General features: G+C 47.3%; 1 protein-coding gene across 1 annotated transcript in view; it reads left to right on the top strand.

Annotated features, from left to right (window-relative positions):
* Positions 1-22,592, top strand: part of Tmem233 (transmembrane protein 233) — a 59,644-nt gene that overhangs the window by 29,384 nt on the left and 7,668 nt on the right. Inside the window, exon 2 of the mRNA XM_028765414.1 lies at positions 1,200-1,336. Coding sequence (XP_028621247.1) covers positions 1,200-1,336 — 137 coding nt within the window. The remainder of the gene's footprint in view (positions 1-1,199; positions 1,337-22,592) is intronic.

Raw genomic sequence — 22,592 nt, 5'->3', positions numbered from 1 at the left:
GGTCTCCCGCTTTCTCAAATAGCCCAGTTGGACCAAGAGCTGCCTGGAGTCAAGGACTAGCCTGAAGTCCTGATCTCAGGACTCTCTGCCTCTGCAGTCCCCGTCCGCCATCTTAGGGGGTTCTAGGGGATCACCAGGGCCTTTGATGTGTTAAACTAGCCTTCTACCCACTGAGCAACATCCTTGATGGAGTGGAAAAGGAGGCTTGGCTCAATAATAACCTTTAGCATGCCTGAGAAGCCAAGTTGTGAATGATACAGAAAAGGACCCGCCCCCAATGCTGGAGGATTAAGGAAAGAGGAACAAGGCTCAGCGGGTAGCATTTCTCATTGTTGCAACATTTTAACAGTCTGAGAAGCTACAGTTAAAAGCCGGTCTTGGCTTAGGCATAGAGATGAATAATTGAGCCAAACTTCTTAGTGTGTGAATGACTGGATGTTTCCTGTACACAACCAACCAGCAGATAGCTTGGGCTTGACAAACACTATAACCTTTGTCCCTAACGCCGTCACTGTAGCACAAAAGCAGCCACAAGCAAGGGCAAATAAATGAGTTTGTTTCTCATCCAAATGAGTTATACAAAACCAGGTGACAAGCTGGCCCCGGGCTGTGGAGCATACTTTGCAAAGACTGCCCTAATGCTTGATGTCCTTTCACTGTGCAGGTATGTATCTGCAGGGTTAGATATGTATTAAGTGTCTTCCACTTGGTAGGTGTGGCTATAGGAATCGAAGTACAGGGCTGAACGAGAGAGGCAAGCACCACCACTCATAGAGTCTCTATATGGGTAGGAGAGACAAAAGCAGCCCTGGGGTGTGGGTGGGGTAAGTAGGAAATATGGAAGCCTTGGACTGAGGGAAGGCTTCCTGAGGAGAGATGATAGCCATGTTTTCTCAAGAGCCTGACACTGAGATGAACAGTGGCCAATTAAGAGTGGTTCTATCGGGTCTAGAGACCTGGCTCAGCAGGTGAGAGCGCTGACCGCTCTTCCAAAGGTCCTGAGTTCAAATCCCAGCAACCACATGGTGGTTCACAACCATCTGTAACGGGATCCCAGCGACAGTGTACTCATATACATAAAATAAATAAATAAATCTTTAAAAAAAAAAAGAGTGGTTCTATCAAGACAACCTGAGAGGGCTCACCCCTTTCCTTATGGGTTGCTTGTGGTCACAGGCTCTTCTTTTGTGTCCCCCCAGTCTCTGAACAGCTACAATGACGGAGACTACGAAGGAGCCAGGAGGCTGGGGCGGAATGCCAAGTGGGTGGCCATCGCCTCTATCATCATCGGCCTGGTCATCATCGGCGTTTCCTGTGCGGTGCACTTCTCCAGGAAGTAAGTGGGCGCTCCGAACCCCTCCCGCTATTAAGAGCTTTTCCCTGAATCCCCATGGGGATCCATTAAGATAGGTTAAGATAGCCTTTGAGGAAAAAAAAAAAGCAGGGTCTTTGTGTTTTCTTGTTGCACAGACCCCGCAGGGCATATTCAAGGTCTTTCTCCCACACAGGCTTTCCGAGACCCAGACTATCAGTAACTCAGTTATACTATAGCAGTCTGTCTAGAGAAGAGATGGATTTAGCTTGACATGACTGTACCCATCTTGAGTCACGTCTGACATTTATCCACAGAATGACCCTAGTCAGCTTTTCCTCCTTAGTTTCACCTTAAACTACACGTTCAAAAAAACACTAAAGTAGAATATCAGACCCGGGCTCGAGGGGTACATCTGACCCTTCAATACCATCTGAAGATGACCTAGGGACATTCCAACAAAGATGGAGTTACTGTCCCCTTCATTCTGACCCAAGCTGTAGGGATCCAACTGTTCTTGTGCACCTGGAAGCCAAGTTCCATCAGCAAATCCCCCCAGTAAAGTGTACTAGACAGTCCTTGATCTGGCGCCTCAGGGCCTGTCCTCACATGCTGTGACTGGATTGCTCTGGCACAGTAGTAAACATTCTGGACATCGCAGGACACCTGGGCTCTCTCATCACCTCTGTCACAAATACTGAGCTCTGCCACCAGGACCCAGCTATAGCCATAGAGAGCATGGGAACAATCTCTGTGGCTGTGTCCTGATAACACCTTATTTACAGAAACAGGTGGCCTATGTATGACTCCTCAACCTTCGTTTCTAGAACAGGAAGTGCTGTCGCGCAAATCCTAGAACAGGAAGTGACATCAAGCAAATCCTAGAACAGGAAGTGACGTCAGGCTAAGGCAGGAAGTGGGGCAGATCAGAGAGCCTATAGGATTCTCCCCGCTGCCTGAGCAACTCCAACTTAGGCTCACAATTAGAGATGACCGAAGCCCAGTCACACGCCCCCACCTGGCTGTCAGAGGGTAGGAGATGTAAAGGGATACATGGACCATCTAGGATTTCTCTAATAACCGCCTCACTACATGTCTGCAAAATTATGTCCTGCGTGACTTTGAGTTGCGCTCATCAGATTCTTAGTTGAAGGACAGAAGAGCCAGGCTCTTTGGGATCACCCATGAGCTCTCCTCTCGTAGGGAGAGGACAGTGATGTTTCTCTCTGGATTTGGACATATTTTTTCTGACTTCTCTAATAAGCTGCAGTGAACTGCCCCTGCTAGAATCAAGGCTACCTTCTGACAGAGTTTGACAAAGGAAAAGGATACAGGGTACACGGCCCAGGCCCAGAAATGAGAAGCCTAAACCCAGAGTACGGAGAGTCATAGAGCTTTTCTTCCTGGACAACTAATACTTCCTTCATCTTGGACTAAAGCCCTCTGCCCCTGAGGCTGAGAACGCCAACCTTTTTTTGGTGGAGGAGGGAGGAGGTTAGATCCTTAATCTGGGTAGATCAGCCAGCCCAGCCTTGGCAACTGAGAGGACAGCGATGTCCCAGGAGATCAGCTTCCTGTGGGATAAGCCAGATCCACGAGCCATGAGGATCAGGTGTACATGGGAGGCCATGTCCTAACAGAAAGTGTCCCAAGGGGGAAACAGGTGACAGTGTCCAAGGAAGGGAAAAGGAAGACTGGAAGAGCAAAGGAACTCAGAATTTGTTTAGATGACGCTGGTGTCATCGAGTTCAGTGAAATGTGATGATGTCGGCCAGGAATGGGGGGAAGATGAGAATACTGGAGAAGATACGCGAACATGCCTGACTTCATTCTTAAGAAGGCTCTGTGTGTGTGTGTGTGTGTGTGTGTTTGTGTGTATGTGTGTGTACATGAGTGTACATGTGTGTGGTGGGTATGTGTGAGAGAGAGTGCCTGAGTGTGCATTGTGTGTTATGTGTGTGCATGTGTGTGCATGCATGAGTGTGTGTGCATGTGTGTATGTATGTATGTATGTATGTGGGTGCATTGTGTGCATGTGTGTGCAGTGGGTGTGTTGTGTGGGTATGTGTGTAGGTGCATTGTGTTTATGTGTGTGTGGGTGCATATATGCATGTATATATGTGTGTGCATGCATGAGTGTGTCTGTGCATGTGTGTATGCATGGGTGTGCATGTGTGTGTTTTGTGTGGGTGCATTGTATGCGTGTGTGTGCATGTGTGTATGTTGTATATTTGTATAGGTACACTGTATGCATGTGTGTGCATGTGTGCATGTTGTATACTTGTATAGGTACATGTATGTATAGGTATGTGTATATGTGTGTATATGTATGCATATATGTATGTACATGTGTATGTGTGCATGTATGTATGTGTGTGGGTGCATTGTGTGCATGTGTATGCACATGTGGATGAGTGTGTGTTTGTACACATGTGTACATGTGTATGTTGTGTATGTGTGTTGTATGTGTATGTGTGTAGGTGCACGTGTGTATGTGTATATGTGTGTGGGTACGTGTGTGTGTGTGTGTGCATGTGTGTGCATGTATGTGTGTGTAAGGGACTGTGAAGCATTAGTAACTAGTACAGGCTTGGTACCAGACTCCCTGGGCCTAGGTTCTCACTTACCCCAGCCAATTGTTTAACTTTCTCAGCTCTCTGTCTCCCCAGGTGTGGTTCACATTAAGTAGGTGACAGAGACGGTGTGCAGTTTGGTGACTGCTTCTTAATGCTTTAGAAATTCGGACTCCTTACTGAAATGATCATTCTTGCTGTAGGTGTGATAGGAGGGGACTGGGTTGTTAAGAGGCCACTGAAGAAGGTTCAGGACTACGGTATCCATGAGCCAAGCTCAAAAGACAGTGTTCCTGGGGAAGGAACAAGCCAGTCTTGGTTTCATTTCTAAAGAAAACACAAAGTGCCCGGATCAGATTTAGAGCTAGGTGGGTTATAGTAACAGGAACATGAGACTCGCAATGCCACCGGGATGGATCCTGTCACATACCAGGTAACACACAGAGCTCTCCCGTGGCAAGCTTGCATAACCAGTCCACACAACTCAAGAGGAAGCACCGTGTTACAGAGAAGGGGGCTGAGGCTCAGAGAGGTGACGTAATGTGTCTAAGGCTTTACAGATGGCTGGCGGAAGAGATAGGCTTTAATGGCAGCTCTTTGAGCTGGGCTTGTGTTTATGTGTGCAAGCACGCATGTGCATTCATGCAGGTGTGTGTGGATGTGTGTGCCTTGTGTGTATATGTTGCCTGTGTGTTGTATGTTGTGTGTGTGATGTGTGTGTGGTGTGTATGTGGTGTGTGTGTGTGTGTGGTGGGTGTGTGTGTGGTGGGTGTGGTGTGTATGTGGTGTGTGTGTGCATGTGTGTGCCTTGTGTGTGTATGTTATGTGTGTGTTGTGTGTGTGATGTGTGTGTGCATGTGTGTGCCTTGTGTATGTTGTGTGTGCTGTGTGGTGTGTATGTGTTGTGTGTGGTATGTGTGTTGTGTGTGTGGTATGTATGTGTTGTGTGTGCATGTGTGTGGTATGTGTTATGTGTGTGTGGTGTGTGTTATGTGTGTGTGTTGTGTGTGGTCTACCTTTAATCCCAGCATTCAGAGTGCCGAAACACAGCTCTGCGAGTTCAAGGACAACCTGTACTACATATCAAGTTCCTGAGCTGCATAGTGAGATCTTGTCTCAAAATAAAACCTAGAGCTAACACACAGACCATCTGAGCTAGCTGTTAACGTCTCAGACTCCTTTATCCCTAGCCACAGAGTAAGCTAGAATTGTCTTTCTATCTACAAGTTCAGATTCCTTCTAGGTACATTTCTCTCCACGTTATCAAAGAAAGCAAAGGAGAGTTTCAGAGTTAGAATCCCACGGAGAAACTCAAATGATGTATATAGCACTTCTAAGAGTGAAAGCCAGTCTAGGCTACGTCCTAAGACCCTGCCACAAATAAATGAATATTTTGTTCTTTGTGTATGAGAGAGACAGAAAGGGAAAGAGAGAGACAGAGAGAGAGAGACAGACCGGGGAGAGGGGGCAAAGGCCATAGAAATCATCCATATTCCAGTAAGCTGAATAACAGAGCCAATTTCTTTATAATCCTTTGAAATAAAATAACCCAGCCCTACTTTGGAGGAAGCAAGTTGAATTGTGCAACTATTAAGGCACAGGTTCGCAAATTTTGGACTGCCTAACAGTCACCCAGGAAGGTCTAAAGATGCTGTCATCCAACATTTAAAGGATTCCAACTGGATAAATCAGATTCGAGCCTGGGAGTCTGCAGTTTTTCAGCCCTGGCCTCTCTCCTGGTGCCTGTGTTTAATAGAAGCTTCGTGGTCTCATCCTGGCGCCCTTCTTCCTCCAAAGTCCAAGCACACTAAGGGTAGCCTTTAGCAGAGTGGTCAGTTTTCCTTTACCTCAGCAAGCCCGCTGTCCTAGTTTGCTCTAAGGCAATCATGCCAAGGAGGGGAATAGGGTTACGGACTACCGAGTGTCCCCACAGCAGGCTCTGTTGGGACAACCTGGAAGTCGGAAAGGACTTCATGGAAGGGTGAGGAAATCTCGACTGCAGAGGAGAGAAAGCCTAGGCAAGGCAAAACGTTATGAATGTGGGAACTTTCTGAGTTTAATTCAAAACTCTTCTCTAAAGAAAAGGAACAATTTTTTAAAACCTTATTTGTCTTTAAAAACAAACAAACAAATAAAAAACAAAATCAAGGGATCCAGGCATGGTGGCACACACCTTTCATCCCAGCACTTGGGAGGCAGAGGTGGGAGAATCTCTGAGTTCAAGGCCAGCCTGGTCTTTATGTAGACAGAGGCTCCAGGACAATCAGGACTACCTAGAGAGAGCCTTTCTCAAAACATAAGATAAAAAGCAAAACAAGGGAGAGCTGGAGAGATGGCTCAGTAGTTAAGCACACTGGCTGTTTATTTGGAGGACCTGGGTTCAATTCCCAGCACCCACATCAGGTGGTTCACTACTGTTTGTAACTCCGGTCACAGGGAATCCGAAGCCCTCTTCTGGTCTCCAAGGTCACCAAGCATCCACACAAGACAGATACCTATTTACATGTAAAACACCCATACTCAGAGAATAAAAGGAAATAAATCTAACAAACGCAGAGAGTAGCTCAGAGGCTGCTCCAGTTCCCAGCACCCAGATCAAACAGGCCTGCGGTTACCTACAACTCCAGCTCCAGGAGCTAGCATGGTAGTGTGCCTAAAACCCCAGCCCAGACAGGTAGAGAGAAAGCATCAAGATCAAGAGTTCAAGAGTTCAAGGCTATCCTCAGCTATATAGCAAGTTCAAGATCAGCCTGGGCTGTGTGAGTTTCTACCTCAAAAAATAATAATAATAATCTCAAAAAAAAAGTTTTTAACTAGTATATCTCTCAGTGATAAAATGTCAGCTTGGCATGAGTAAGAATCAAGGTTTGGTTCCTAACACTGAAAAATATGGTAGTAGTAGTAAAGTGGCTAGTCTTTATTCTCAAGGAATAATAATCAGGCCGGAGAGATGGCTCAGTGGTTAAGAGCACCAACTGCCCTTCCAGAGGTCCCGAGTTCAAATCCCAGCAACCACATGGTGGCTCACAACCATCTGTAATGGGATCCGATGCCCTCTTCTGGTTTGCCTGAGGATAGCTACAGGGTACTCATATAGATTTAATTAATTAATTAATTAATAGAATGGCTGACATCTCCATTTTTTTTTTTTTTTTTGGTTTTTCGAGGCAGGGTTTCTCTGTATAGCCCTGGCTGTCCTGGAACTCACTCTGTAGACCAGGCTGGCCTTGAACTCAGAAATCCACCTGCCTCTGCCTCCCAAGTGCTGGGATTAAAGGTATGCCACCACCACCCAGCCATTATTTTTCTTTAAATAGTTCCAAATCATAATAGCCTTTAACCAAACTCACAAAAGGTTCTCATCCAATTCTACAGGCTACCTAAGTAAGTCACACAATGTTGGGGGAGTGGTTTCACGTCATCAAATTCAGAAGGTATGAGGATAATGCAAACATTCATTCTTTTGCCTTGAACAATGTCCTGTCGGATGGTTCTGGTCCCAACAGCAATCAGAAACTTGAAGTCTCTCCAAGTCAGAGACTTCTCCGCCCTCAAGTGGCCAGGAAAGGTGCAAAGATGAATCGCACAGAGGAAAGGTGGTATTTCTCATCCTGAACACATGCAAATCCCTAGCCTACGCCACTATGTCTTCGGGGTTTAGCTTTCTACTAATTGCCTTGAAGATTCAAGCAAGGTCTGGCTATTCTCAGTGGTCATGTTTTTCAAAGTACCCTGAGCACTCAGACCACCTGCAACAGATTCAGCTGAGGGACTTGTAAATGTACATCTCTGGGTCCCAGACAAGCCCTGGAGTGACCTTAAAATATGCAATATCCCACAGGGGATTAATTCTAAGTATTCTAACACCCCAGAACTACCGTCCTACAGGTTTTACTTAATGAAAAAACGTTCTCGCCCATGGGCCTGTACCATAAAGCCAGACTGTTTATATGCCTTGCAGAGGAGATAAAAACATGTTTTCCTTTTCTTTTTTATACATTCAAAGCTGAGTACTTCTGTAATCAGATGTAGGTTGGTAGAATACCCCACACAACAAGAAGCTCTCAGCAAACACCATCTGGGTACCCTGCAATTCAGATACCCCCTATCAGGAGGTAAGCCTCGGATTAAATGTAACTTTCTAACAGCTAGGAATCAGAGTTCCAGGACCTCTCTTCAGAACCCTCCCGAGTGTGTAGCTGGTCCCCAGAACTCACCGAAGCACACACATGTACTTATTTGCTATGAAGGGCACATCATTAAGGAGTGTCTGTAAGTATCCCGTGTGGGAGCTTCCCTGCCTCTCTGTGTGCAACATCCTCCAGGCACAAGTTGTTGGAAATCTAGAAGCTTCTCAGACCCCGTCTCTTTGAACGGTTGCAGGGGCTTCATAACATTGGCATGAAGAGCTAACATTAACTCAGCCTCAGCCTCTCTCCCTTCCCTGGAGGTTGGGAAAAAGAGGACTGAAGACTTCCTGACAGGGTATCACAATATTGGTTTCCACGGCAACCACCCAGCATCACTAGGCTCTCCGAGACCAACCAGGAGTTATACGTCAGAACAGAAGATAATCTTTTGTTTTGTTTTTATTTTTGTTTTTCAAGACAGGGTTTCTCTGTGTAGCCCTGGCTGTCCTGGAACTCACTCTGTAGACCAGGCTGACCTCGAAGTCAGAAATCCTCCTGCCTCTGCCTCCCAAGTGCTGGGATTAAAGGCATGTGCCACCACCACCCGGCCCCATTCTTTTCAATGATGCACAGAAAGAGCCGGCCAGTATTAACACCTAAGTGCGCCACCACTGCCCAGAAGATACTCTTATTACCTAAGAAAGTCCAAGAAAATCTGAAGCTTTGTGTCAGGGTATGACCTCTAAGAGAACAAAGGTATTCTGTAAGATCTCCTGTCTGCCAAGGACCGAGGGGTTGTCTCAGCTCCCTGGGGCAGAGGTCCTGCCACATCCAAGACACCTGCTGACACTTTGCTTATTGCCACTTCCAAAATAATTCCACATCTTCCACATCTCCCAAATCTTCTCTTCCCCCTCTTCCCCCTCCTCTTCCTCCTCTTCCTCCTCTTCCTCCTCTTCCTCTTTCTCTTCCTCCTCCTCTTCCTTTTCTTCCTCTTCCTCCTCCTCCTCTTCCTCCACCCCCTGTCATGGCCAGACTCACAGCCACTTACCTGATGTTTCACAGGACCAATGTAACTTTGTTAACAACAAGACCAGTTGCGCATGACAAAGTTTGAGCATCAAGGTGGCTAACAACTGTACTGTTCCACAAGTGTGGTGATCTCGGGTGACCCAGTGGGGTATTACGTCTTCTCTGGTGTTGAGTGTAATCAAACTTCACCTTGGAAGTTTCCAGAGGAGGTGCCATTTTACATACTCAGGCAGATCTGATCAGCCCCCAACAACCCCCTGAACAAGTCCAAGGATGGGAAAGGACTGGAAGCTGAAGTCCTTGGCTGTGTGTCGAGCGTTTGCTGGCTGCCTGAACACTACTAGGCTCACACGAAAAGAGTTAGATTCTCGTCCATATATGTTTCCACTGACTGAGTATGGTGACAGCCAGTGACAGCCACTTGCAGCCAATGACAACCATAACAGTAGCTCCTATCCTTTGTGGAACAGCATGGATTTTCCATTAAGTAAAATAAATATACAATATGATCCCCAGACATCACCTCTGTGTTACCTTTCAAATATTTTTAAAAGAAAAATTGTGTTCTTTACTGTGATTGGCTGGGACAGGGCTTCCAAGGTATTGTTTTTACATAAATGTATCTTCACTGAAGTTTATTATTAATAAAAATAGGGATATGACCTATTCCTCAAAGATTGTTCAGGCTTTATTTATTGGCTCAGGTAAGTTAAGAGAGGGAAAATTCAAGGCTAGATATCCAGCAATAGCAGATTTTTCTATAATGTAAAAAAAAAAACAAACTAATGGAATATGATACAGCCCATACAGTAGCTGGGGCCTGTAATCTTAGCACTGGAGAAGCTGAAGCAGGAGGATTGCCTCATGCTAAGGATAGCCTGGACTACTGACAGTCTGTCTCAAAAGAAAAAGGACTTCACCAATGAGCAGGGGGGCGCAGTTTAGAACAGTAGTTAAATGCTGCACCATTTTGTTGGTCAGATTGAAGCCACTGAAAAGATGGCTGAGAGCAAGGTTGGTGGGGTGTGAAACGCTGGCTGCTTTAGTACCGGGTGGAAGAGCAGCTTGCGGCCATCTTCACAGCGCGCTCTCATGGGATGCACACTCAGGCCTCTATACCTACGGGCCCCTAATCCTTAAATTCAGCCAATAGGCCAAAACTACTTAGAAAAATATCGCATCTTCATCACACGCAAGCTGACATTTTTCTTGTTGTTCCCTAAACAGCACAGCGGCGGTCCCCATGTTTACGTTGCATTCAGAATTATAAATAATCTGAAAGGATTTCATGCAGGTTCTACATAAATAGCATGCTACCTTATGTAGGAAATCTGGGCTGTGGGAAGTAATGCTGGTATTTGTGGAAGGACCTAGAACCAATCCCCCTTTGACACAAGGAAGAACCATGTTCCCAGGCTCCTGGCAACACAGCAGTTTCACACTTCAAAGCCCACCTAAGGACTGAGGAGATGGCTCAATCAGTAAAACACTTGCTGGGATAGTCCCAAGACGTCCTGAGTTCAGATCCCCAGCACACATATAAAGATCCAGGTGTCTTGGCATGTTCCTGGCATGTTGGCACAGGAAAGGTAGAGAGAGGGAAGAGAGTCCCTAGGGTTTGCTGGACCACCCGCCTGTCCTAGTGCGAAAACTCCAGGGTCAGTAGGAGACCCTGACTCAAAAAAATAAGGTAGGGAGGTGACTGAAGACATCCAGTGTTGACCCATGACTTTCACAAGCATAGACAGACAGACACAGACACACACTCCTACTTGCAGATATGTGGATTTAAATGCAGAAGAAAATTTCAGAGGATATACACAACCCAACACGGAGAACCAAAAACCATTAGGGATGAGAAAGAGGCCCAGAGAGGCTCAGTGAATGTAGCTCCATCAGTATTATTCAGGGTTTTTGCAGGGAGGGACCACGTGTAAAATTAAATACAATTTTCAGGTTTAAAAAAAATGCTTTTCTAAAGGAAGCCAGTGCTTAGAGTCAAAAACACGAAAGCCGGATAGTTCTTGCACGTCAGCATCCTTCAGTCATGGTAAGTTCCAGCAAGTAAGACCAGCAAGCCCTCAAGGTCCATCCTAGAATTCCTGTGCACGGTCTCTCTCACACATCCTCTCCCTCTCTCTGTGCCACACAGCCCCTGAGGAACCACCCTCGGCTGGGAAGCATGGCGGACAGTCCTCATCTGCACACACCCCAAAAAAGTTTCTGAGGAATGGATCCTTGAATTTTAGACTGTGAGATCTTTTCCTCCAGGACTCTCCAGAGGCGGGTCCCTGGCAAATGAACACCCACTAGTCCGGAACTGGAAAGTAGGAGCTCACAGCGGTGCAGACACACCCACCGAAGCCACTGGCGGATGGAAAACAAAAAATCGCGTCTCCATGTCTCAGCTCAGCAAACTTTTTTGCATCCATTCCTCCTCTTCAGGGATGAACTCCAGGAACCTCGCTGCTTTTCACTCGGAGGTCTGGATTTGAGGGCGGCGAGGGGAGCAGGTGGTTTTCAGGGAGAGCTATGAATGCTGGTGTTTACAAAATGGAGTACATATACCGTAGCATGCTTAAAGTTCTTTAGTACATTACAGTTGAGGTCATACGTTTATTTCCTCTCTTTTTTTCCATGTTGTAGGGTCTCTCCATCTCCCTCAGAGTTCACCCAGACTTTCTGGGGTTTTGTCCCATTTTTAATTTCCCCACCGCCTTCTCTTGCATTGATCCTTTTGGAGCCCGAGAACGAACCCTAGGCATATGTGCGCCGCCTCTACCCCAAGGGTGGAGTAAAAATGGCCAACTAATGGAATGTGGCTTTTTTTTCTACCTATTTCTTTTAGCAAATCTCAGGCAAGATCTTTGATTTTTTTTTTCCAGGAGGCCACCTGAGACACACCCTTGTGCTTTTTTCCCCTTCTTGTATAAAGTCAACTGCCTTGGTTTCAAGATGCCATTGGCCCACCCACCAGGGCACACTGGCATAGTTTTTGCAGTGTGCAAACCATGTGCCACGGGTGGTACACAGGGTGATTTCTAATTTATAAAAAAAATATATTAATAATGGTAAATAACGCTGAATTTCAAAGAAGGCTTCCTGTTTTATCCTTTCTCAGTCCTGGTTGCTGTAAGGAGATTGTCTCCCTTGGGTACGAGTGGGTCCTTTGCACCTTTCTGCAACTCCAGTCATCACCCCCCCCATAGCAAAGAGACAGTGGCCTTCAGGTCCAGTCTTGGTCTCAGTAGACCTCAGCGACATTGCTTTGTTTTTAAGTATTTGTTTATAGGCTTCCACGGTTCTGCATGGACGGACAAATGGATGCTCATTTAAAGAAGTGAATTCAGGGGGGAGATTTAGAGTGATTAACCTAACAGGTGATATTTATGGCAAAAAAAAAAAAATCTCCAAAACTAATGACAGAAACACAATGGCATGAACTTGAAGAAAAGATACCCTGTTTTATTAAATGAGGTTATCAAGAGTCAAAATACCTGTTTCGATGCCTTTTGGGAGGGGTGGGATATGGGGGGGTGATTTCAGGCAACCCAGGCTAGCCCAGAATTGCTGTGTAGCCAAGAATGGCTTTCTGCCTCTGCCTCTCCAGTGCTGGGATCACAGGATTTTGCTGCCTTGCCCAGACACTCTGCATCTACTTCCCTGAGACTAGCTATGCAAGTTGATTTTAGACAAGTTTCTTCTGAAAAATGGAGATAAGAATCTCCCTACCTCATACCGTTATGAAAATTAATTGCTAACGTGAATGCGCCCCTGGGGGGAGACTCTGTGCACTCAACAAATCTGAAGCATGGTGATGGTGGATTGAAAGTGTTTGGGAAAACACTGGGTCCCAGGGTGGGGGGTTGGGTGGGGGGGAGATTGGTGGACACAGGACTCCATCCAGGTGTCTCACGAGATGACCCTTGTCCCAGAAAGAGACTGACTTGGGGACAGGAATTCTCAGCATACAGGGATGCCAGAGCCCTTCTAGCATACTGGATCCCGAGTGTCACATCCTGTTAGTGTATGTTTGGGTCCCTGGTGTTTTCTCCAAATCAGATGGGAAGCGTTGCTGAGAGAGAACAAAATAAAAACGGCTTTAAGTAAGCCCATTTGCCATGCCGTATGAATCTGGTTTTTTTTTTCTTGCTGTGCTCGCCCGCCCTTCTAGAAACTTTCGTAACTAAAATCTGCCCATCCACCCCCAGCCTTTTTCCATAGAGAAGACCATAGAGAGGTCAGAGGTGGGGCTAGAGAGGCCCCCATTACTGAACCAACTCACACCTGACCTATGAGGCATTTAACATGTGAGTCCAGCTAAAGTCAAAATAAGATGAAACTCTTGTCAGTCAGTGGGACCGGAGGTGCGTGCGTGCGTGCGTGTGTGTGTGTGTGTGTGTGTGTGTGTGTGTGTAAGAGAGACTCTGAGTTTCGTTGACCCCCTAGGGCCCTAACCACTAAGAATCAACAATATGGGACAGTTCTCTTTTTGAGAGTTTGTTTTTTTTTTAAATAAAGTCTGGATTGTGCCCCCTCATCATGACTAATCTCCATTGTCAACTTGATGGAATCTAAGGTCACCTGCAAGGAGAAGCCTCTGGGCACGGTGGTGAGGGGTTATCTCCATTAAATTAAGTGAGGTGGGACCTATGTGCAGAGCTGAACACAAACATCTCTCTCTCTCTCTCTCTCTCTCTCTCTCTCTCTCTCTCTCTCTCCTCTCTCCTCTCTCCTCTCTCCTCTCTCCCTCCCTCCTCCCTCCTCCCTGAGGGAAGGATGTAACCAGCCATTCCTCTTTCTGATGCCATGACAGACTGTACCACCTCTAACTGTGAGCCAAGAACCCTTTCTGTCTTAAGTTGCTTTTGTCAGAGTGTTTCATCTCAGCCACAGGGAAAGGCATCCTCTCTCCTAGAACGTCAGCCAAGAAGACCTTTCCAGCAGCCGATGACATCAACAGGCTGAAGCAAAAAAGTGGGGTTTACTGTCGTCTGTGTGACTGAAAAATCCGCAGGGACAGCGTCGTGGAGAACGGCTGTTCTGTGATGTTGGGAGCTTAGTCCTCCCCCGTCTCTCATAGCAACACCCGTGGAAATGAAGCATCTTCTTCCATAGTTGCTGGGGAGGATGGGGGGATAGGGATGTAACACAATTCAAAATAATATACAATTGATCAGAACGAGGGGAAAAAAAATGTCCATGGAGTGTGGTTACCAACCACCATCAGGCAGGCGTGGCCAATACAAATTGATGCTGCAAACCCCTTGCCTCCCCTTGCCCCTCCCCCTCCCCCCTGCCCCTCCCTCTTCCCCCTCTCCCCTCCTCCTCCTCCATCCTTCTGACCACTGTGAGATTAGTACCACTCAGTCTTCATAGATGGAGGGCTGGGGAAAGGTGATTCCCCAGAGGAAAACCGGGAGAGCTTTTACCAGAAGGAGAGACAGATGGTGGGCCAAAAACACAAACACTGTCCACATCGGGCCTCCTGTTCTAACTATGCCTTCCACGAGCAGGAGCGGACTCATCTACCAGCTTACAAAGCCATTTCCCAACTCTGTTGAGACTCTGTCCGCTGGCATTCACTGGGCGCCTGCTCAAAGCACGAAAACTGGACTCTGCTTTGAAATTCTAATTCCGCTAGGGGAGACCCCGGGAAGTTTGCTCACCCCCTAACAGGGGAAAGAAGCAAACGCAAGAGAAGAAGGAAACTATGAATGTAAGCACGCAACGCCCCGTGCAGCCAGGGGCCCCACAGAAGGCAGAGCCAGAGGTCTGCGAGGGGCCTACATTTCAGGGGAGCACGAGCCGACGTTCCCACCGCTCTGCGCATGCCTCAGGCTGGTACCTTGAAGCAGCCCTGTCTTTGCCCACGAGTTATGGGCAGAAGCAGATGCAGACATAAAAATCGCTGGCCTCAGCTCCTGGATCAGCAAATTAGCCCTGGCAAACAGCAGGACAGCTGCAATCAGCAAAACAGCTCCCTGTACAGACCTTGGTATGTAACCCTAGACCCGGGCTTCTAAATATAAGAGAGAGTTTAGGACTACCAGCTACTCCTCCGATCTAAAATAGCAGCCGTATTCACGATTTACTACCAATCCTGAAAAAAGACATATTCCTGTTAATGTTAACCCCTGGGAAGTTATCCTAAAAGTAGATGCCTGAACCCACACATTTAATTCCTGATCTTGCCGGGCAGTGGTGGCCCACGCCTTTAATCCCAGCACTTGGGAGGCAGAGGCAGATGGATTTCTGAGTTCGAGGCCAGCCTGGTCTACAGAGTGAGCTCCAGGACAGCCAGGACTACATAGAGAAACCCTGTCTCGAAAAACCAAAAAAAAAAAATAATAATAATAATTCCTGATGTACTGAACATAGAACTATAGATGTTATTTAAGTGTTCTATATCACCACGGAGAAATCACAGACTGAGGAAATCCCCCTCCCCAACCCTGATCGTCCCTCATCAGAGGTAAGGAGGAGGAAGCAGCCAGGAGCCTTGGGGCTTTTTTGGAGTTTTTTTTTTGTTTTTTTATTTTTTTATGAAGCATCTCAGTTTCATATTGGTACTTGTTTCTCATGCTCAGATGAGCATCCAATCAAACTGACAGTGGCTGGGCCACAGTATTCTTTCTCCTCAAGTATAGGTGGTTCCCAGTCTACACCCACACGGCAGGCCACACCCACACGGCAGGCCACACCCACACGGCAGGCCACACCCACACGGCAGGCCACACCCACACGGCAGGCCACACCCACACGGCAGGCCCCAGATGGTCCCCAGTCATTTTGCTTTTCCCAAGGAGGCTGCTCCTGATGCTGCTTCAAAGTGTTTATTCCTGGGGGCTGGGGGGTGGGAAGGGGAGCAGGGGTGACACAGAATTCATGGAAATAGGAACAAGTTACTTTAGAGCCTAAAAGGATAAGAAATGGTCCGGTGAAGATCGTGAAAGAGAACTTCCCACAAACTGCCACACGTAAGAGAGAAGGTCAAGAAATATTCCGATGCCCATCAATACAATTAATTTCCGGTGGTGTTACAAATACCCCAAACTGGGGCAGAGTGTGGTGTCAATGTAACATTAATCCTAGCACTCAGGAGGATGACACAGACACATGGGACTTCCAAGACAGCCAGGGCTACACAGTGAGACCCTGTCTCAGACAAACAAACAGATAAAATCCCAAACTACAATGGCTGATCTTCACCTCTGTTTAGAATCACCCAGGGGTACTGAGTACCAGGGGTACTGAGTACCAGGGGTACTGAGTAGATGGGACTTTGTGGGTGTCTGGGAGAGTGTTCCTGTGTTCCCAGAAAGGATGTATTCACCTGAATGTGATGATCTTATCCCAGAGGATGAGACCCCTCTTCCCCTGCATCACCAGTCATGATGTAAACAGATTCCCCTGCCTGCCAACATGGTGTGGTCTCTGAAGCCAGATGACCATAGCCTGAGCTTGTCAAACTGTGAGCCCAAATCAGTCCTACTGCCTTTGAGTGGTTTCTATTAACGTGTGTGTGTGTGTGTGTGTGTGTGTGTGTGTGTCCACCATAACAAGAAAACTAACCAAATGCAGTGACTGAACCCAGATTTCATGCCGCTGGATGTCATAAGTCACAGGGCCCAAATCAAGAGGTCAGGAATGTCCTAAGTAGTCAGCCCCTTTGGCTGCCTGGCCGGGCTCCTCTGCTGCCCAATCACCCCTATCTGCTATGGACACACCCTCACCTTGAGACATTCCCTGCACCCCAACACCAACCCTAGGTTTCACACAGCTGGCCTAGTTGCCATCTAAGGCACTGATCACTTGACACAGAATCACTGTTTCCAGAGAGCCCAGGGCTGTGGGCTGAGCCCTGGAACCCTGAGCCAAAACAATAGTCCCTCCTTCAAACCGGTTCTCTTTCACCCACCGAGGCGAACTTTGACGAGCAGTTTTCAGGTTTTCTTTAGAGACACCTCTGATGTGCCAACTCTTCCGGAACCAAAGGCTCTCCCTTCAGTGTGCTTATCCGGTCTCAATAAAAGCCTCATCAGAGAGCCTCCTTTTCCCCGCCCCCATCACTCAATAATTAAGAAAATGTTCTACAGGCGTGCCTGCAGCCCAATCTTACAGAGACATTCTCTCAATTAGGGAGTTGGGGTTCCCTCCTCTCAGATGACTCTAGCTTGTGTCAAGTTGACATAGAACTGTCAGCACAATTGACCCCCCCCCAACTTGGCACATGACATTTTTAAAGACATAATTTTTTCCTTTTTTTTTTTAAAGATAAAATATATCACAAACATAGAAGTCCCACAGTCTTAATTCAACCAATTTAATCACTTTAAAAGTTAAGTCTTTAAAGAATCTAAAGTCTTGAGCTCCAGGACAGCCAGGGCTACACAGAGAAACCCTGTCTCGAAAAACCAAAAAAAAAAAAAAAAAAAATCTAAAGTCTTGGGCTGGAGAGATGGCTCAGTGGTTAAGAGCACTGTCTGCTCTTCCAGAGGTCCTGAGTTCAATTCCCAACAACCACATGGTGGCTCACAACCATCTGTAATGGGATCCAATGCCCTCTTCTGGTGTGTCTGAAGATAGTGACAGTATACTTACATACGTAAAATAAATAAATCTTTTAAAAATTAAAAGTCTTTCAACTGTGGAGACTCCTATAACATCAAAAAATAAGCTAAACTCTTTCTTACATTAAGAGCTCAGAAGAATGACAACGCAGTCACAATACAAACCATACAAAACCAAACTCCAAAAGTGTAAAGAACTCGGCATCCAATTATCTGGGATCCACTCACCGTCCTTTAGGCTCCTCTGAGGGGCCTGAGTCACCTCTCCAGCTCTGCGGTGTCCAGCACACTCAGCTTGTCTTCTAGGTTTGTGTCAACTTAACGCCCCACACGTGCTTCTGTTCTTGATAGCTGTCCCATAGTACTAGCATCTTCAAAACCCTGGGGTCTTCTGACAATAGGCTGCACCTTCGCCCACACAGCCTCTCCTGGGCTCTCTTCAGGGACCCCAGCCCTGCCACACAGTGCCAAGCCTCAGTTGCTCTCCAAGACCCCATCATGCCTTCAAAACCAGGACCACCTGGGTGACTCTTACAGAACCAAGTTCAGCTGCCAGTGTGAGGTACAGCCTGGGCCACCTCTGGACCACAGCTTCTGGGTGGTGACCCTGAGGACCCCCCACTCACCCACATACCACAGAAGATTTCACCTCAGCAAGGCTGGTATCATCCTAACCACCGCTAATGTCTCAGTTTTAGCTGGCCAGCATCCATTGTCCCAGAACTTGAAGTGTTCACTTCAATGGTCTCTTGTTAATCACAGCCGACCCTTCAGCTCCAGCTGAACCACGTTTTCTCAATTCAAAGTATCAAGCAGCCCTGATAATCTTCAAACTTCCCACTAAAACTTCCCAAGCTGGGTCTCATCTGCACTGTTCTTCCAGGTTCCCACAGACCATCCCACCGGGCTTTCAACCCTCAGTGACTCTTCTAGCCCAAAGTTCCAAAATCCTTCCACAATCCTCCCCACAAAGTGGCCAGGCCTGTCACAGAGATACCTCACTATCCTGATATAACCTCTGTATCAGTCAGGGTCACTACTGCTGCAATAAAGCACCATATCCAAAAGCAAACCGGGGAGGAGAGGGTTAATTCAGCTTACACTTCCACATCACTGTTCATCACTGGATGAAGTCAGGACAGGAACTCAAGCAGGGCACGGACCTGGAAGCAGGAGCTGATGCAGAGGCCATGGAGAGGTGTTGCTTACTGGCTTGCTCCCCATGGCTTGCTTAGCCTGCTTTCTTATAGAACCCGGGACCACCAGCCCAGGGATGGCTCCACCCACAATGGGCGGGGCCCTCCCCATCAGTCACTACTTTTAAAAACGTCCTACAGGCTTGCCTCTAGCCCAATCTGATGAAGGCATTTTCTCAGTTAGGGTTCTCTCGGATGACTCTAGCCTGTGACAAGTTGATGTAAAATTAGCCAGCAAACCACATAAAGGTAGAAAAAGAGAATTAACTCCTGAAAGTTGTGCTGTGGATACCATGTGAGCGCCATGATACAGGCAATCCCACAACACACACACACACACACACACACACACACACGCGCGCACGCACACATGCACAGTAATCATAGGTAAATACAAGGAATGTTAGATACACTCTATGTAATTATCATCTGATGTTGGTTTTCCCAGGCACAGTAGAAGCTCTCTGGATCCACATCCAGCGTGTTCACCTCCGATTCCTAGAGGAAAACTGGAATCAAGGAATTCTCTGCCATCTTGTCATTGCTAAGCAGAAGAAAACCTTGACTTTTAAGCCAAGCCGAAGCTAAATCAAGGTATTAGCCAGAAAGTCTGTCCCAAACACGTTCATTTTCTCTTTATCGCTTATCAGGGTGATTCAGCAAAAGGAGGAAATGAAAATGCGTCTCTCCAGAAGCTATTTCAAGATAAAGAGCCAGTAAGGCTCCAGTCCCGGCGGCCTTTCCCAAGCCTCCTTTGAGTTTGGGGTGCCCTCTAGTGGCAGTCATGGAGAATTGCACCCTAGGGTGTTGCTCCGCTAAAGGGCACATCAATCCCTGGCCTCAAAAGACTCGTTTTTTTGTTTGTTTTTTGTTTGTTGGTTTGTTTGTTTTTTGTAATGACATCTAGAAGCAAACTGGAAGGAACTGTATTGCCGAAGTCCCTTGGGGTGAGGGTAGGGGGCTAGGGAGATGTAACCAACATCTATCTCTTCTCCTAAGGACCCAACTGCAAACCCTGGCACGATTCAACCAAAGATCACTCAGGGAACCAATGAACTTACTGAGCTTCATGACGGAACATAGGTGAGGGGTGAGCATACTGCAGGGGTGTGGGGGCTCCTCCCCACTCCACCGGCCTCACCTGGAACGCCTTTACTCAGCATGGACAAGAGCATCTGTGAATATAGATGCCCCACCCTAATTTACCCTATATGTGCCCGCGCGCGCGCACACACACACACACACACACACAGCCCCTCCTCTAGGCCATGTGCGTTGAAGCTGGACTGCCTACAGCAGGGAGCAGGGAGCCTCTGGGTACTCGGACAAGAATCCCGTGCCCTACCCAGCCGCTATAGTAAGCCCACAACAAGCCCAGGGAGGATGCTCTTCTGAGGAAGTGGGGGGCGGCACACAGCTGAATGCCCCAAGATGGTAGTTGGTTCTCTCAGAGGGCATTCACGCAAACAAAATGGCATGACTTTGGTAAGGAAAAGAAGCCACAGGGGCCTAGGAATGTGGTTAGGTGGGTGGTGCAACACATGTTTACACGTGCAGTTGAACTCCCCCCCCCCCAAAGTAGAATGCTAATCGGCCCCAGGATGGTTTTGATGAGTCAGTGCTGGCAACGGGCTCAGCAGCATCAGATACTCCAGCATTGAAGCCGTGAAGGAACTAGCTGAGAGGGGGGTCTCATTTATTCCCATGGGGTCCCGAGTAAATTTCACTGTAGTACAGGTTGACACTTCTGAAGTAAACCTTTGGCCAATCACCAGTCTAACTTACTGATGATGTTTCTGGCCCCGGAACGTCACAGAAGTAGAGCACAGCCAGCCATTCCTACAGCTGCTCCTTGGAAATACCCAGCCTGGAAATGATAATCTATCCAGTATTACGCGAAGATGAAAGCTGGCTACCGAGCTGAGGAGATGGTGGAGTCCGGAAGAAGACCTGAGCCCAGTGCACATAAAAGCCAGGTGTAGCTGTATATGAACTGTTGTGAGCAAAGTCAGGAGGATGCTTGGGGTTTGCTGGCTGCCAGTCTCGCCCAGGCAGGATGCTGGATGACTTCTCTGGCCTCCACAGGGACAGAAACATGCACACACGTCTGCGCCCACGCGCACACGCACATACAACACACACATTTCAAAACAATTGACTCCCTTGTCCTTCAGTCTCCATAGTCAACAGCTGTTTGTTGTGTATCCTTCCGCGTTTGTTGCATATCCTTCCGCGTTTGTTGCGTATCCTTCCGGAACTTTCCACCTTCAAGACTGATAATGCTAAGAAAGGTGCTACCCATAGAGTGTGTTCTAGGGTCAAGTCCATGACTGTTCAAAAGGTCGTGTTCGGCCCGCACTGATGATTGGATAGCTGGCCTGGAGCTCAGGGGGTCACGGCAGGTTGGATAAGGCTTGAATATGATATGGACTGTGAGCATGGAAAGGTTTTTATTTGGGGGAGGGGAGGTTTAAGAGGGACGCTGAGATGGATTACTGGGGACTAAGGCATGTATTAGAAGTTATTAACACCATGGACAGACAGGTTGGCAACAACACGGTGGGGTCTGGGAGTGGAGTTCCATCCTCAGCAGCAGAGACAAACAGTGTGGACACACGGCAGAAGTGTAGGCTCTCCCTATAACTTTCTGAGGTTTAGGGGAGACTTCATGACACAAGCCTACAGCCAGGCTCTGACTGCCAAGCTCGTGTCAGGGAAGAGGGGGGGGCAGGCAGAGGGGGCAGGGTGTGCTCACCAAAAACCTCTTTGATATAAACTCACTTCTCCTGTGGGAGAACCTGGCAACAAGAAGTCTGTTAGCTGGGGACTCACAGACAACGTCTCTGTTGCGTGCCAGTGGGTATCTGTCTGTGAGAGGAGAAGGCTGCTAGGTTCTGATATTACGTCCTCAGAAGTACCATGAGAAGACTCTTTAAAAGCATGTTGTTTGTGGTCTACTAGTTTTGTAATTTTATCACCGTGGCAACCATTTGCAACTTCTGCAGCTCTGAGGCCTCACCCCGATTCTCCCTTACTTTATGGGAAGGTAACTCTTCATCCCAATGACTACATGAAGGAGGAAGGTGGGTGTGTGCCTCCTCTCAGAGAGCCAACTACGGCTCAGGGAAAGACCTCACTGTGCAGAACCCCATTGTTCTGTACAGAGCAACGGCTGAAGCAGATAAGGATCCTAGGAAGTTAGCCGAGACAGGAGAAACAAAGAAATGAACAAAAGAGAACATGAAGGGCTCAGTGTCGGGTATCTTCAGAAGACTACCTTTTAGGTTTTAAAAGATTTAATGGGTCGGGCAGTGGTGGCGCACGCCTTTAATCCCAGCACTTGGGAGGCAGAGGCAGGTGGGTTTCTGAGTTCGAGGCCAGCCTGGTCTACAGAGTGAGTTCCAGGACAGCCAGCGCTATACAGAGAAACCCTGTCTCAGGAAAAAAAAAAAAAAAAAAAGGTTTAATGAAGTGTGTGTGTGAATGTGTGTGTACATGTGTGTATAACTGTGTGTGAGCATATGTGATGTGTGTGTATGAGTGTGTATATGTGTCAGTGTGTGTGTATGTATGACTGAGTGTGAACGTATGTGTGTTTATGTCAATGTGTGAGTGCATGTCAGTGTGTCTGTGTGTGAATGTATGTGATGTGTGTATGTATGCATGTATGTGAGTGTTTATGTCTATATGTGTATACATATATGTGTATGTCAGTGTGTATGTGAATATGTGTATGTGATATGTGTGTGTCTGTGTGTGTGTATGCGCACTCACAT

Source organism: Grammomys surdaster, unplaced genomic scaffold, assembly GCF_004785775.1.
Source record: "Grammomys surdaster isolate TR1022 unplaced genomic scaffold, NIH_TR_1.0 164, whole genome shotgun sequence".
NCBI classification, from domain to species: domain Eukaryota; kingdom Metazoa; phylum Chordata; class Mammalia; order Rodentia; family Muridae; genus Grammomys; species Grammomys surdaster.
The sequence above is the reverse complement of the archived record's forward strand: the minus strand, read 5'-3'. Positions and strand labels throughout refer to the sequence as shown.